This window comes from Elgaria multicarinata, chromosome 5 (genome assembly GCF_023053635.1).
Source record: "Elgaria multicarinata webbii isolate HBS135686 ecotype San Diego chromosome 5, rElgMul1.1.pri, whole genome shotgun sequence".
In the NCBI taxonomy this organism is placed as follows: Eukaryota; Metazoa; Chordata; class Lepidosauria; order Squamata; family Anguidae; genus Elgaria; species Elgaria multicarinata.
In genome coordinates this window covers 19,173,869-19,186,933 of record NC_086175.1, presented here as the reverse complement: position 1 = coordinate 19,186,933, position 13,065 = coordinate 19,173,869, and the positions used below count along the sequence as shown (strand labels likewise).

The 13,065-nt window shown below is 37.4% G+C and overlaps 2 protein-coding genes across 2 annotated transcripts; one reads left to right on the top strand and one right to left on the bottom strand.

The window, feature by feature from the left end:
* The first annotated feature begins 470 nt into the window (after positions 1-470).
* On the top strand, positions 471-3,989 carry LOC134399378 (uncharacterized). The gene is made up of 7 exons (XM_063127399.1): positions 471-851; positions 941-1,057; positions 1,135-1,650; positions 3,019-3,112; positions 3,372-3,461; positions 3,560-3,670; positions 3,985-3,989. Exons 1-7 carry the CDS (start codon positions 642-644, stop codon positions 3,987-3,989), a joined length of 1,143 nt encoding a protein of 380 aa, XP_062983469.1. The 5' UTR covers positions 471-641.
* Positions 3,990-9,264: 5,275 nt separating this feature from the next.
* On the bottom strand, positions 9,265-12,783 carry LOC134399377 (uncharacterized). Its single transcript, XM_063127398.1, has 7 exons — positions 12,403-12,783; positions 12,197-12,313; positions 11,604-12,119; positions 10,142-10,235; positions 9,793-9,882; positions 9,584-9,694; positions 9,265-9,269 (listed from the first exon to the last, which is right to left on the bottom strand). The coding sequence occupies exons 1-7, from the start codon at positions 12,610-12,612 to the stop codon at positions 9,265-9,267; spliced, it is 1,143 nt and encodes a 380-aa protein (XP_062983468.1). The 5' UTR covers positions 12,613-12,783.
* Positions 12,784-13,065: the final 282 nt, after the last annotated feature.

The window sequence follows — 13,065 nt, the reverse complement described above, 5'->3', positions numbered from 1 at the left end:
TGAAGTACACTGAACTATTGGGGCCCATGACACATTCCATATACCGCTTTTATACCACTTTCACAGTGCTATATCATGCTTGGTGTAGATTAGCCTATGTTAGTAGTATATGGCCCTACTTCCTGTCAAATTTATGCAAATGAGCCATGTGGCTTTGTTTTGGTCACGTGACCAAAACAAACACCACGTGACCGGAAGTGACGTCACTAGCTGTCAAAACAAGCAGCACGTGGCCGGAAGTGACGTCACCAGCTGTCAATACAAACAGCACGTGACCGGAACTGACGACACTAGCTGTCAAAACAAAACAGCACATGACCGGAACTGACGTCATCAGCTGTCATAACAAAACACCATGTGCCCAGAAATGCTGGCACTACCTGTCAAAAGAAAGGCCACGTGGCCGGAAGTGACGTTTTTTCTGCGGCGACCGGAAATGATGCTTTTGCAGGCGACCGGTGGAACATGTCCAGGCATGTCTCCCCACAGCCTCTCAGCGGTTGGCTAAGGAATATCACATGGCCTGCCCCGCAACCAATAGGAAGAGTTTTCAGAACCCCTAAAGGATTCACCAGGGTGTGCAGTGCTTTTCAGACTTTCAACCCGTCGGGAACAGTTGCTGATTTTAAGCAGGAGACAACATGGAAACCCCCAGCACCCCGATGAGGCCTATAGAGGTGTCTACCCCGATGGCACCAGAGAGGCCTAAACCCAGAAAGCGTTATCTCAGCACCAGCTCTGACGATGAACAGTTCCCACCAACAAAGACCCCACAGGAGGAAGATGAGGAGATCTCACAAATATGGCAAAGCTTGTTGGACTCTATCTCGATACCAAACTCTATAATGCAGGTAAAACTTTTTTTTTCTGGCATCCTATTTATGTGCAAAAACAACTTGTAAGAGTTACAGAAAATTACATTTTCCCCTTAAATTTCCAGGAGCCAGCAGCAGAGGCTGTAACAGCTGAAGAACCTGAGAAGTGCATCAATACTAGCATCCCGCCGTCACCTATTGAGCTTTGGAATATGGCTTCTGCAAGTAACATTCACATTCAGGTGTGTGTGTTTTCAGTGTTCTGTCTAAAAAGTTTTCCAAATAGATTTAATGTTAATAGTTTTAAAATATCTTTTAGGCTCCTGAAGCATTGGCAAACAATCAGCCGGCGCATCTCACCCTGAAAAATCTTCTTGGACTGTCGATTGATGAAACACAGCACATTTTACCAAGAAAGCGTCGAGGAGCTATGCGTGGAATTGTCAGAGCAACCATTTATGGCATCTTGAAACACTGCCTAAGCCAGTATCTGTATGAGAGCTGTATTGGATGTACAATACAGGCCCCTGGACAGAGCTCTCACGAATGTACAGTATGGACAGAAAATGACATTTCCACAAAACTACGCATTCTTTGTGCAAAACTCTGGTTTCAGCCTGTGTTGCATGTTGTTATCCTCATTGGTTATTCTCTAAATTGTCTTGCTTTGACCTCAGAGAATGTGGACCAGGTCTTAATTCTGACTACAGAGATTAGCAGAGCTATAAATCCTCGAATGTACCTTGAAAAAATTATGAAGACCACCGACCAATCCTTTCTTCAACATGTAGAACGCGTAATCAAAGATCGGCCCTATAAGTCATTTCTTACATCTGTAAATGCTGTTTTTAGAAATTCTGTCTAAATTCCTTCATTGTTAAATTGTTTTGCATCATTGAGAATTAAAAAATAAAGAAAACTTTATTTCTTTATGTAAGCAATAGTTTTATTTTATTTCACACCACAGGTACATAATCCCATCATGGAAGGAACTAAGCCAGGGTGGGGGGCCAGGGAAGGAAATGAACAAGGGCAAATCTAATCACTGCTGCATGGGGCAGAAGGAACTGAGCCATTGTGGAGTCAACATTGGCTTTCACCAGGGGCAAACCTAATCACTGTTGCATGGGGCAGAAGGAACTAAGCCAGTGTGGGGTCAACATTGGCTTTCACCAGAGGCAAATCTAATCACTGTTGCATGGGTCATAAGCAACTAAGCCATTGTGGAGTCATCATAGGTTTCCACCAGGGGCAAATCTAATCACTGTTGTAATGGGGTTGGAAGTCTCAGCCAATGACAGTCTTCAAAATTAGAACCTGAAGGACAACACCCAGAGCCAAAAAGTATATAAAGAATCAGAGCAATGCAGAAGCCATCTTTGCAGCCCATAGGAATCTGAAGTTCTCCGGCATGTAAATGGTGAGTGATTTTTTCTTTTCCTTCAACTCTCTATTTCTAAAGAAATATTTTTTCGGCTTATTTATCTCTGCTAAATACACAGAATAGCAAATCCTAAATGCATGCTTATTTTAATTTTGATTGTGGTGTAGAAACTCCATCTTTTCAATTGAGGGAGCATGATAAAAAATAGCCCAAGCATATGGCCGTGTGTATGAGAAGGTAGTTACTTTTACTTAAATATAAGGCGTTTTACATTTTAACTATGAACCCTTTAAATTGGAGCTAGGGTAAAATGCTTGTGCCTTGGGTAAGTGGCCACTACTGTAACAATAATAAAAAGTCCCACACTTATGGCTTAAGGTATTTTAATTCATAGACACAGCTGAAATTTCTATACAGGAAAAAACAGCCATTTCAGAGCGTAACATTTAAGAAAAAAAGACAGACATTTTTCTCCCGTACGGTGGGACGGTTTCTCGGCCTTAGCCACATTGAATAATCCATTTTCCTGTGGTAAAGAGAGTAAAGCAGTTTCAGTTAGGATATACAGTACTAATATAGTTTGCCTTTTACCCCATTTCTTCAAAGGAGTCATACCCAGCCGCCATTTTCATTGATCCACTGTGCCTTGGTGTTGTGGATATATTTTGCCATGAACTCTACCATCTGTCTTGTGTTTTCATGAGTCATAAGAATCCCACATGCTTGTAGTTTCTTTAAAAGAGCAAACCCAAACAGAATAATCGATAATAAACGTCCAAAATTAATTTTTCCATCAGAAAATTCTTCTTTCATCACAAGATTGAAAATTCTACAGCCGTCCTCCGTAGAACGCAGTTCAAGTGTATCCATAAGCGTCAACAGCTCCTTGTTAGCAAAATCGTGATACATAGAGGTAAGTTTCTGTAAAATCAGAGTTGTTCTGTATTGTGATGTTTTAGGTGATGGTTGTCCAGAAGTACAGTTCAAATAGTTTACAAAGAGTTTGTAAACATAATCAAATGATACAGGATCCATTGGCCTTTGAAGCATAGTAAAAAAAAGTCCGACGCTCTTTTGTGTTGTATCTGGTCATATGTGGGCTAGCCCCAACATGTCCTTGAGGAATACCTGAGGAATACCTGTTGTGTATTCAAACTACTTGTGTTTTACAGAGGGTGTTTGTGAAATGTCGCAACAAAAGAAAATCGCTCAACCAGGGAGCCAGAGCCCCATACATGAACCTACCCATACTGAAAATCAAGGTAAAGACAAACATGATTGTTATTTCATTTTTATTTTGAGGGTAGTGTTATCTTGTCATGAAAATATTGTGCAAATGTTGAATGTTTATTTTTTTCAGAACAATCGGATGACCACGCAACCAATGAGAATCTCAAACCTCAAGCTTCAAAGACTGAGACAACACATGAGGGGCCCCAAGCATCAAAGGACGACAGACCTGGAGGCCACGGTAAAGCCAAACGAAAACTCAAACACCTCACGGGGAACACTTTAAAGCCATTTAAAAAACGGAAAGTGGGCACTTCTGCTTCTGATAATTTAGATGACGTGTTTGAATGGTACAAGCAATGTACTGAGGAGACTATGTCAGCTTTGAGTGCCCGCTTACTGAGACCCCATACATCAACAAAATATTTGGAAGCAGCCCGGGCTAAAATTTCTTTTTCTTTTTTTTATTAAATTTTTTATTTTTATTTTTCAACAACAACAACAAAAAGAACATAATACATAAACATAAAATACCCTTTATATCATATGTTCAAGCTTAATCTATTAAACATATTCATACTCAACATAACAGTGCACCCCCCACCTCGGGATCTCATTCCTGTTTCCAAAAACTCATAGTTTCTTCTGTTAGTGGTTTCCCGCTTCCCTTAGAAAACACAAACTCTAGGAACTTTTTCCAGATTCCCTCAAAATCATTCGTTTTTACTATACCTCTTTTCATTTTAATCTTGCATGTCAATTTATCATTTATAGCAATGTCCCACACTTCTTTATACCATTCTTCAATACAATAATCTCCTTGAGTCTTCCAGTTCCTAGCTACGATTAACCTTGCAGCCGTCAGCAAATTCGTTATCAGTTCCTTAGTTTCTTTACTACATTTAAGATCTTCTTGCAGTGAGAGTAATGCAATCCTTGGTGTGTCCTCTATTTTAATTCCAACAATCTGCTCAATCTCGAAGAACACCATCTTCCACAACTTTTGCATATATTTACAATCCCACCACATATGTAAATACGTTCCTTTTTCACCACAACCCCTCCAACAAGCTGCTGAATGCTGATTATTAATCTTATCTAATCTAACCAGAGTTAAATACCACCTCCATAAAATTTTATAATAATTCTCCTTTATTCTTACTGACGTATTTCTCAACACTCTCTGTCTCCATAGTCCTTCCCAACTCTGCTGTCCTATCTGTATCTTCAAATCAGTCTCCCAAACCACTTTTCCTACACTATCCAACAATCCTTTCTCAGCTAATATATTATATAATTGACTCATTAACCCTTTTGTCCCTATATTTTTGTCCCTTATCGATTTCTTTTTTTCCTATTAGTTTCTCGAACTTCGTCATCTCTCCACACTCTCCATTTTCTCTTACCCAATTTTTAGTCCATTGTTCCAATTGCCCATAGTTTAACCACGTTAATTTTATATCTTTTAAAACCTCCTCCAACCTCTCTCTTGTATTCATCCCTCTTAGCCATTCTCTTAGTTTAATTTTATTTTTCTCTATTAAAACTTTACTTAATCTGTTCTTTAAATCTTCAGGAAAATTCTTTAACATTATCACTGGTGTTAAGGAGGAGCTGCTTGAAAGCAGTTCCTTTTTATATTTGTTCCAGAGTTCCCAGTGGAACTTCAAAAACTGATTATCTAAATCATTAACCCATTTTCCTTTCCCTCTTTCCTTAAAGAATACATTATGCAATTTTAATTCTATATTACTTGTTGATTTTTTCTCCGTCCAATCTAAATCACCTACACCTAAAATTGCTTCAACAATATGTCTTAACCTATTTGCTACATAATAAGAATTAATATTTGGGAGTCCCAATCCTCCCTTTCTTTGGCTTAAATACCATTTACTTTTATTAATCCTTGATTTCTTCTCTGCATTACAATAATTATTTATAAGATTCTGCCAACTTTTTAACTCTAAATCTGAAATTCTTATTGGTAGCATCCTAAAAATAAAATTAATCGTAGGTAAAATTTTCATCTTTATTAAAGCTATTCTTCCAAACCGTGAAAGGTTCAGTCTCTTATATTTCTTTAATTTTTCTACTATCTCTTTTTTTCAATCCATTTAAATTCTCGCTTTCCAAATCTTCTAAATTTTTTAGTAATCTTAATTCCCAAATATTTAATTTTTTCTTTACTTTTCAAATCTGTAACATTCCCTTCCCACTCCTTTTCTTCCTTTTTAGTGTAATTAAATAACATCAATTCCGATTTTGCCCAATTTATTCTTAACCCCGTAACTTCTTCAAATTCTTTCAACTGCTGTTTAATTCTTTCCATTGTTCCTATAGGATCTCTAATAGTTATTAACGTATCATCTGCAAACATATTCAACTTTATTTTATTACTGCTACCTATCCCCTCTAGATCCCCATCTTCTCTTATTACATTTGCCAACAATTCCAGCACCAATACAAACAGGACAGGCGAGAGTGGGCAACCTTGTCTTGTCCCTCTGGCTAGTCATATCTTATCTGTAATTCCATCATTTACTACCACTACGGCTGTATTTTGGGAGTATAACTGCTCTATTATTGCTTTAAATTTATTTCCAAGTCCCATTTTATTTAGAACCATCTTTAATGCTTGCCAAGCTCACACAAAAGGAAAAAGCTAAAAATGGGATAGGATCAGTAAAAAATAAGCAAGGTAATTATTGTCACATGATGAAGGATAAAATAAAAAAAATTCAGGAATTTTTGAAGATTTATATAAGGAAAAAGATACCCAAAGGAAGAGAATGGAAGTGTATGTGGATAAATTCTTGAAGAAGGGATTAGAAAAAGAGCATAAGGAAATAATTAACAAAATTATACTGCAAAGTGAAATAGAGGAGGTTATAGACCAGCTTAAAGTAGGGAAATCACCTGGGGCAGATGGTTTAGGAGTTTTATAAAAAAAAATTAAATCATTAATAGTGCCAAAGTTATTGAAATTATATAATGCAATCATGGAAGGGGAGAAGATTCCAGAATCATGGGAGCATTCTATAATAATTTTAATTTCGAACCCAGATAAGGATTTGACTCTCCCTGATTCATATAGACCGATTTCATTAATAAATCAAGATGCAAAAAAAAATTTCAACTATTTTGGCTATAAGACTAAACAAATTTAAAGCTAAGTATGTAGGGGAAGACCAATGTGGTTTTATAACAGGAAGACAGATGCACACTTTAGTAGGTAGAGTTTTGAATGTAATTCAGGGGATAAGAAAGTCAAAGACTAAAGCGGGTATCTGTCTTCCTGCTAAGTACTGTGGACCCCTTGTTTTTCAAATGCCAAGCCATGGACCCCCTACTTTTGAAAATTTTGTTATCTCTATGGTAGTTACCTGTGCGAATCAATTTTTTTTGGAGAAAATAAGGGGTAGCCCCTAATAAGCAAAGGATTTTAGGTATACTAGAAAACAGACCATAAAATTTGTGATATTTGCGATATTACCATGCAAAAATGAAAATGATTTAGTTAGGAATATGCAGTATAATTTTGTTAATTATTTCCTTATGCTCTTTTTCTAATCCCTTCTTCAAGAATTTATCCACATACACTTCCATTCTCTTCCTTTGGGTATCTTTTTCCTTATATAAATCTTCAAAAATTCCTGAAATTTTTTTATTTTATCCTTCATCATGTGACAATAATTACCTTGCTTATTTTTTACTGATCCTATCCCATTTTTAGCTTTTTCCTTTTGTGTGAGCTTGGCAAGCATTAAAGATGGTTCTAAATAAAATGGGACTTGGAAATAAATTTAAAGCAATAATAGAGCAGTTATACTCCCAAAATACAGCCGTAGTGGTAGTAAATGATGGAATTACAGATAAGATATGACTAGCCAGAGGGACAAGACAAGGTTGCCCACTCTCGCCTGTCCTGTTTGTATTGGTGCTGGAATTGTTGGCAAATGTAATAAGAGAAGATGGGGATCTAGAGGGGATAGGTAGCAGTAATAAAATAAAGTTGAATATGTTTGCAGATGATACGTTAATAACTATTAGAGATCCTATAGGTAAAATGGAAAGAATTAAACAGCAGTTGAAAGAATTTGAAGAAGTTACGGGGTTAAGAATAAATTGGGCAAAATTGGAATTGATGTTATTTAATTACACTAAAAAGGAAGAAAAGGAGTGGGAAGGGAATGTTACAGATTTGAAAAGTAAAGAAAAAATTAAATATTTGGGAATTAAGATTACTAAAAAATTTAGAAGATTTGGAAAGCGAGAATTTAAATGGATTGAAAAAAAGAGATAGTAGAAAAATTAAAGAAATATAAGAGACTGAACCTTTCACGGTTTGGAAGAATAGCTTTAATAAAGATGAAAATTTTACCTACGATTAATTTTATTTTTAGGATGCTACCAATAAGAATTTCAGATTTAGAGTTAAAAAGTTGGCAGAATCTTATAAATAATTATTGTAATGCAGAGAAGAAATCAAGGATTAATAAAAGTAAATGGTATTTAAGCCAAAGAAAGGGAGGATTGGGACTCCCAAATATTAATTCTTATTATGTAGCAAATAGGTTAAGACATATTGTTGAAGCAATTTTAGGTGTAGGTGATTTAGATTGGACGGAGAAAAAATCAACAAGTAATATAGAATTAAAATTGCATAATGTATTCTTTAAGGAAAGAGGGAAAGGAAAATGGGTTAATGATTTAGATAATCAGTTTTTGAAGTTCCACTGGGAACTCTGGAACAAATATAAAAAGGAACTGCTTTCAAGCAGCTCCTCCTTAACACCAGTGATAATGTTAAAGAATTTTCCTGAAGATTTAAAGAACAGATTAAGTAAAGTTTTAATAGAGAAAAATAAAATTAAACTAAGAGAATGGCTAAGAGGGATGAATACAAGAGAGAGGTTGGAGGAGGTTTTAAAAGATATAAAATTAACGTGGTTAAACTATGGGCAATTGGAACAATGGACTAAAAATTGGGTAAGAGAAAATGGAGAGTGTGGAGAGATGACGAAGTTCGAGAAACTAATAGGAAAAAAAGAAATCGATAAGGGATAAAAATATAGGGACAAAAGGGTTAATGAGTCAATTATATAATATATTAGCTGAGAAAGGATTGTTGGATAGTGTAGGAAAAGTGGTTTGGGAGACTGATTTGAAGATACAGATAGGACAGCAGAGTTGGGAAGGACTATGGAGACAGAGAGTGTTGAGAAATACGTCAGTAAGAATAAAGGAGAATTATTATAAAATTTTATGGAGGTGGTATTTAACTCTGGTTAGATTAGATAAGATTAATAATCAGCATTCAGCAGCTTGTTGGAGGGGTTGTGGTGAAAAAGGAACGTATTTACATATGTGGTGGGATTGTAAATATATGCAAAAGTTGTGGAAGATGGTGTTCTTCGAGATTGAGCAGATTGTTGGAATTAAAATAGAGGACACACCAAGGATTGCATTACTCTCACTGCAAGAAGATCTTAAATGTAGTAAAGAAACTAAGGAACTGATAACGAATTTGCTGACGGCTGCAAGGTTAATCGTAGCTAGGAACTGGAAGACTCAAGGAGATTATTGTATTGAAGAATGGTATAAAGAAGTGTGGGACATTGCTATAAATGATAAATTGACATGCAAGATTAAAATGAAAAGAGGTATAGTAAAAACGAATGATTTTGAGGGAATCTGGAAAAAGTTCCTAGAGTTTGTGTTTTCTAAGGGAAGCGGGAAACCACTAACAGAAGAAACTATGAGTTTTTGGAAACAGGAATGAGATCCCGAGGTGGGGGGTGCACTGTTATGTTGAGTATGAATATGTTTAATAGATTAAGCTTGAACATATGATATAAAGGGTATTTTATGTTTATGTATTATGTTCTTTTTGTTGTTGTTGTTGAAAAATAAAAATAAAAAATTTAATAAAAAAAAGAAAAAGAAATTTTAGCCCGGGCTGCTTCCAAATATTTTGTTGATGTATGGGGTCTCAGTAAGCGGGCACTCAAAGCTGACATAGTCTCCTCAGTACATTGCTTGTACCATTCAAACACGTCATCTAAATTATCAGAAGCAGAAGTGCCCACTTTCCGTTTTTTAAATGGCTTTAAAGTGTTCCCCGTGAGGTGTTTGAGTTTTCGTTTGGCTTTACCGTGGCCTCCAGGTCTGTCGTCCTTTGATGCTTGGGGCCCCTCATGTGTTGTCTCAGTCTTTGAAGCTTGAGGTTTGAGATTCTCATTGGTTGCGTGGTCATCCGATTGTTCTGAAAAAAATAAACATTCAACATTTGCACAATATTTTCATGACAAGATAACACTACCCTCAAAATAAAAATGAAATAACAATCATGTTTGTCTTTACCTTGATTTTCAGTATGGGTAGGTTCATGTATGGGGCTCTGGCTCCCTGGTTGAGCGATTTTCTTTTGTTGCGACATTTCACAAACACCCTCTGTAAAACACAAGTAGTTTGAATACACAACAGGTATTCCTCAGGTATTCCTCAAGGACATGTTGGGGCTAGCCCACATATGACCAGATACAACACAAAAGAGCGTCGGACTTTTTTTTACTATGCTTCAAAGGCCAATGGATCCTGTATCATTTGATTATGTTTACAAACTCTTTGTAAACTATTTGAACTGTACTTCTGGACAACCATCACCTAAAACATCACAATACAGAACAACTCTGATTTTACAGAAACTTACCTCTATGTATCACGATTTTGCTAACAAGGAGCTGTTGACGCTTATGGATACACTTGAACTGCGTTCTACGGAGGACGGCTGTAGAATTTTCAATCTTGTGATGAAAGAAGAATTTTCTGATGGAAAAATTAATTTTGGACGTTTATTATCGATTATTCTGTTTGGGTTTGCTCTTTTAAAGAAACTACAAGCATGTGGGATTCTTATGACTCATGAAAACACAAGACAGATGGTAGAGTTCATGGCAAAATATATCCACAACACCAAGGCACAGTGGATCAATGAAAATGGCGGCTGGGTATGACTCCTTTGAAGAAATGGGGTAAAAGGCAAACTATATTAGTACTGTATATCCTAACTGAAACTGCTTTACTCTCTTTACCACAGGAAAATGGATTATTCAATGTGGCTAAGGCCGAGAAACCGTCCCACCGTACGGGAGAAAAATGTCTGTCTTTTTTTCTTAAATGTTACGCTCTGAAATGGCTGTTTTTTCCTGTATAGAAATTTCAGCTGTGTCTATGAATTAAAATACCTTAAGCCATAAGTGTGGGACTTTTTATTATTGTTACAGTAGTGGCCACTTACCCAAGGCACAAGCATTTTACCCTAGCTCCAATTTAAAGGGTTCATAGTTAAAATGTAAAACGCCTTATATTTAAGTAAAAGTAACTACCTTCTCATACACACGGCCATATGCTTGGGCTATTTTTTATCATGCTCCCTCAATTGAAAAGATGGAGTTTCTACACCACAATCAAAATTAAAATAAGCATGCATTTAGGATTTGCTATTCTGTGTATTTAGCAGAGATAAATAAGCCGAAAAAATATTTCTTTAGAAATAGAGAGTTGAAGGAAAAGAAAAAATCACTCACCATTTACATGCCGGAGAACTTCAGATTCCTATGGGCTGCAAAGATGGCTTCTGCATTGCTCTGATTCTTTATATACTTTTTGGCTCTGGGTGTTGTCCTTCAGGTTCTAATTTTGAAGACTGTCATTGGCTGAGACTTCCAACCCCATTACAACAGTGATTAGATTTGCCCCTGGTGGAAACCTATGATGACTCCACAATGGCTTAGTTGCTTATGACCCATGCAACAGTGATTAGATTTGCCTCTGGTGAAAGCCAATGTTGACCCCACACTGGCTTAGTTCCTTCTGCCCCATGCAACAGTGATTAGGTTTGCCCCTGGTGAAAGCCAATGTTGACTCCACAATGGCTCAGTTCCTTCTGCCCCATGCAGCAGTGATTAGATTTGCCCTTGTTCATTTCCTTCCCTGGCCCCCCACCCTGGCTTAGTTCCTTCCATGATGGGATTATGTACCTGTGGTGTGAAATAAAATAAAACTATTGCTTACATAAAGAAATAAAGTTTTCTTTATTTTTTAATTCTCAATGATGCAAAACAATTTAACAATGAAGGAATTTAGACAGAATTTCTAAAAACAGCATTTACAGATGTAAGAAATGACTTATAGGGCCGATCTTTGATTACGCGTTCTACATGTTGAAGAAAGGATTGGTCGGTGGTCTTCATAATTTTTTCAAGGTACATTCGAGGATTTATAGCTCTGCTAATCTCTGTAGTCAGAATTAAGACCTGGTCCACATTCTCTGAGGTCAAAGCAAGACAATTTAGAGAATAACCAATGAGGATAACAACATGCAACACAGGCTGAAACCAGAGTTTTGCACAAAGAATGCGTAGTTTTGTGGAAATGTCATTTTCTGTCCATACTGTACATTCGTGAGAGCTCTGTCCAGGGGCCTGTATTGTACATCCAATACAGCTCTCATACAGATACTGGCTTAGGCAGTGTTTCAAGATGCCATAAATGGTTGCTCTGACAATTCCACGCATAGCTCCTCGACGCTTTCTTGGTAAAATGTGCTGTGTTTCATCAATCGACAGTCCAAGAAGATTTTTCAGGGTGAGATGCGCCGGCTGATTGTTTGCCAATGCTTCAGGAGCCTAAAAGATATTTTAAAACTATTAACATTAAATCTATTTGGAAAACTTTTTAGACAGAACACTGAAAACACACACACCTGAATGTGAATGTTACTTGCAGAAGCCATATTCCAAAGCTCAATAGGTGACGGCGGGATGCTAGTATTGATGCACTTCTCAGGTTCTTCAGCTGTTACAGCCTCTGCTGCTGGCTCCTGGAAATTTAAGGGGAAAATGTAATTTTCTGTAACTCTTACAAGTTGTTTTTGCACATAAATAGGATGCCAGAAAAAAAAAGTTTTACCTGCATTATAGAGTTTGGTATCGAGATAGAGTCCAACAAGCTTTGCCATATTTGTGAGATCTCCTCATCTTCCTCCTGTGGGGTCTTTGTTGGTGGGAACTGTTCATCGTCAGAGCTGGTGCTGAGATAACGCTTTCTGGGTTTAGGCCTCTCTGGTGCCATCGGGGTAGACACCTCTATAGGCCTCATCGGGGTGCTGGGGGTTTCCATGTTGTCTCCTGCTTAAAATCAGCAACTGTTCCCGACGGGTTGAAAGTCTGAAAAGCACTGCACACCCTGGTGAATCCTTTAGGGGTTCTGAAAACTCTTCCTATTGGTTGCGGGGCAGGCCATGTGATATTCCTTAGCCAACCGCTGAGAGGCTGTGGGGAGACATGCCTGGACATGTTCCACCGGTCGCCTGCAAAAGCATCATTTCCGGTCGCCGCAGAAAAAACGTCACTTCCGGCCACGTGGCCTTTCTTTTGACAGGTAGTGCCAGCATTTCTGGGCACATGGTGTTTTGTTATGACAGCTGATGACGTCAGTTCCGGTCATGTGCTGTTTTGTTTTGACAGCTAGTGTCGTCAGTTCCGGTCACGTGCTGTTTGTTTTGGTCACGTGACCAAAACAAAGCCACATGGCTCATTTGCATAAATTTGACAGGAAGTAGGGCCATATACT

What these genes read in the sequence shown, in the direction of transcription:
- LOC134399378 (XM_063127399.1), top strand. Translation starts at nt 642, where the DNA reads ATGGAAACCCCCAGCACCCCGATGAGGCCTATAGAGGTGTCTACCCCG. An exon ending in CAAGTAACATTCACATTCAG is followed by an intron (nt 1,058 to 1,134) that starts GTGTGTGTGTTT and finishes AATATCTTTTAG; the next exon opens with GCTCCTGAAGCATTGGCAAA. An exon ending in ATAAGTCATTTCTTACATCT is followed by an intron (nt 1,651 to 3,018) that starts GTAAATGCTGTT and finishes TTTCATCACAAG; the next exon opens with ATTGAAAATTCTACAGCCGT.
- LOC134399377 (XM_063127398.1), bottom strand. Translation starts at nt 12,612, where the DNA reads ATGGAAACCCCCAGCACCCCGATGAGGCCTATAGAGGTGTCTACCCCG. An exon ending in CAAGTAACATTCACATTCAG is followed by an intron (nt 12,120 to 12,196) that starts GTGTGTGTGTTT and finishes AATATCTTTTAG; the next exon opens with GCTCCTGAAGCATTGGCAAA. An exon ending in TACCCATACTGAAAATCAAG is followed by an intron (nt 9,695 to 9,792) that starts GTAAAGACAAAC and finishes TATTTTTTTCAG; the next exon opens with AACAATCGGATGACCACGCA.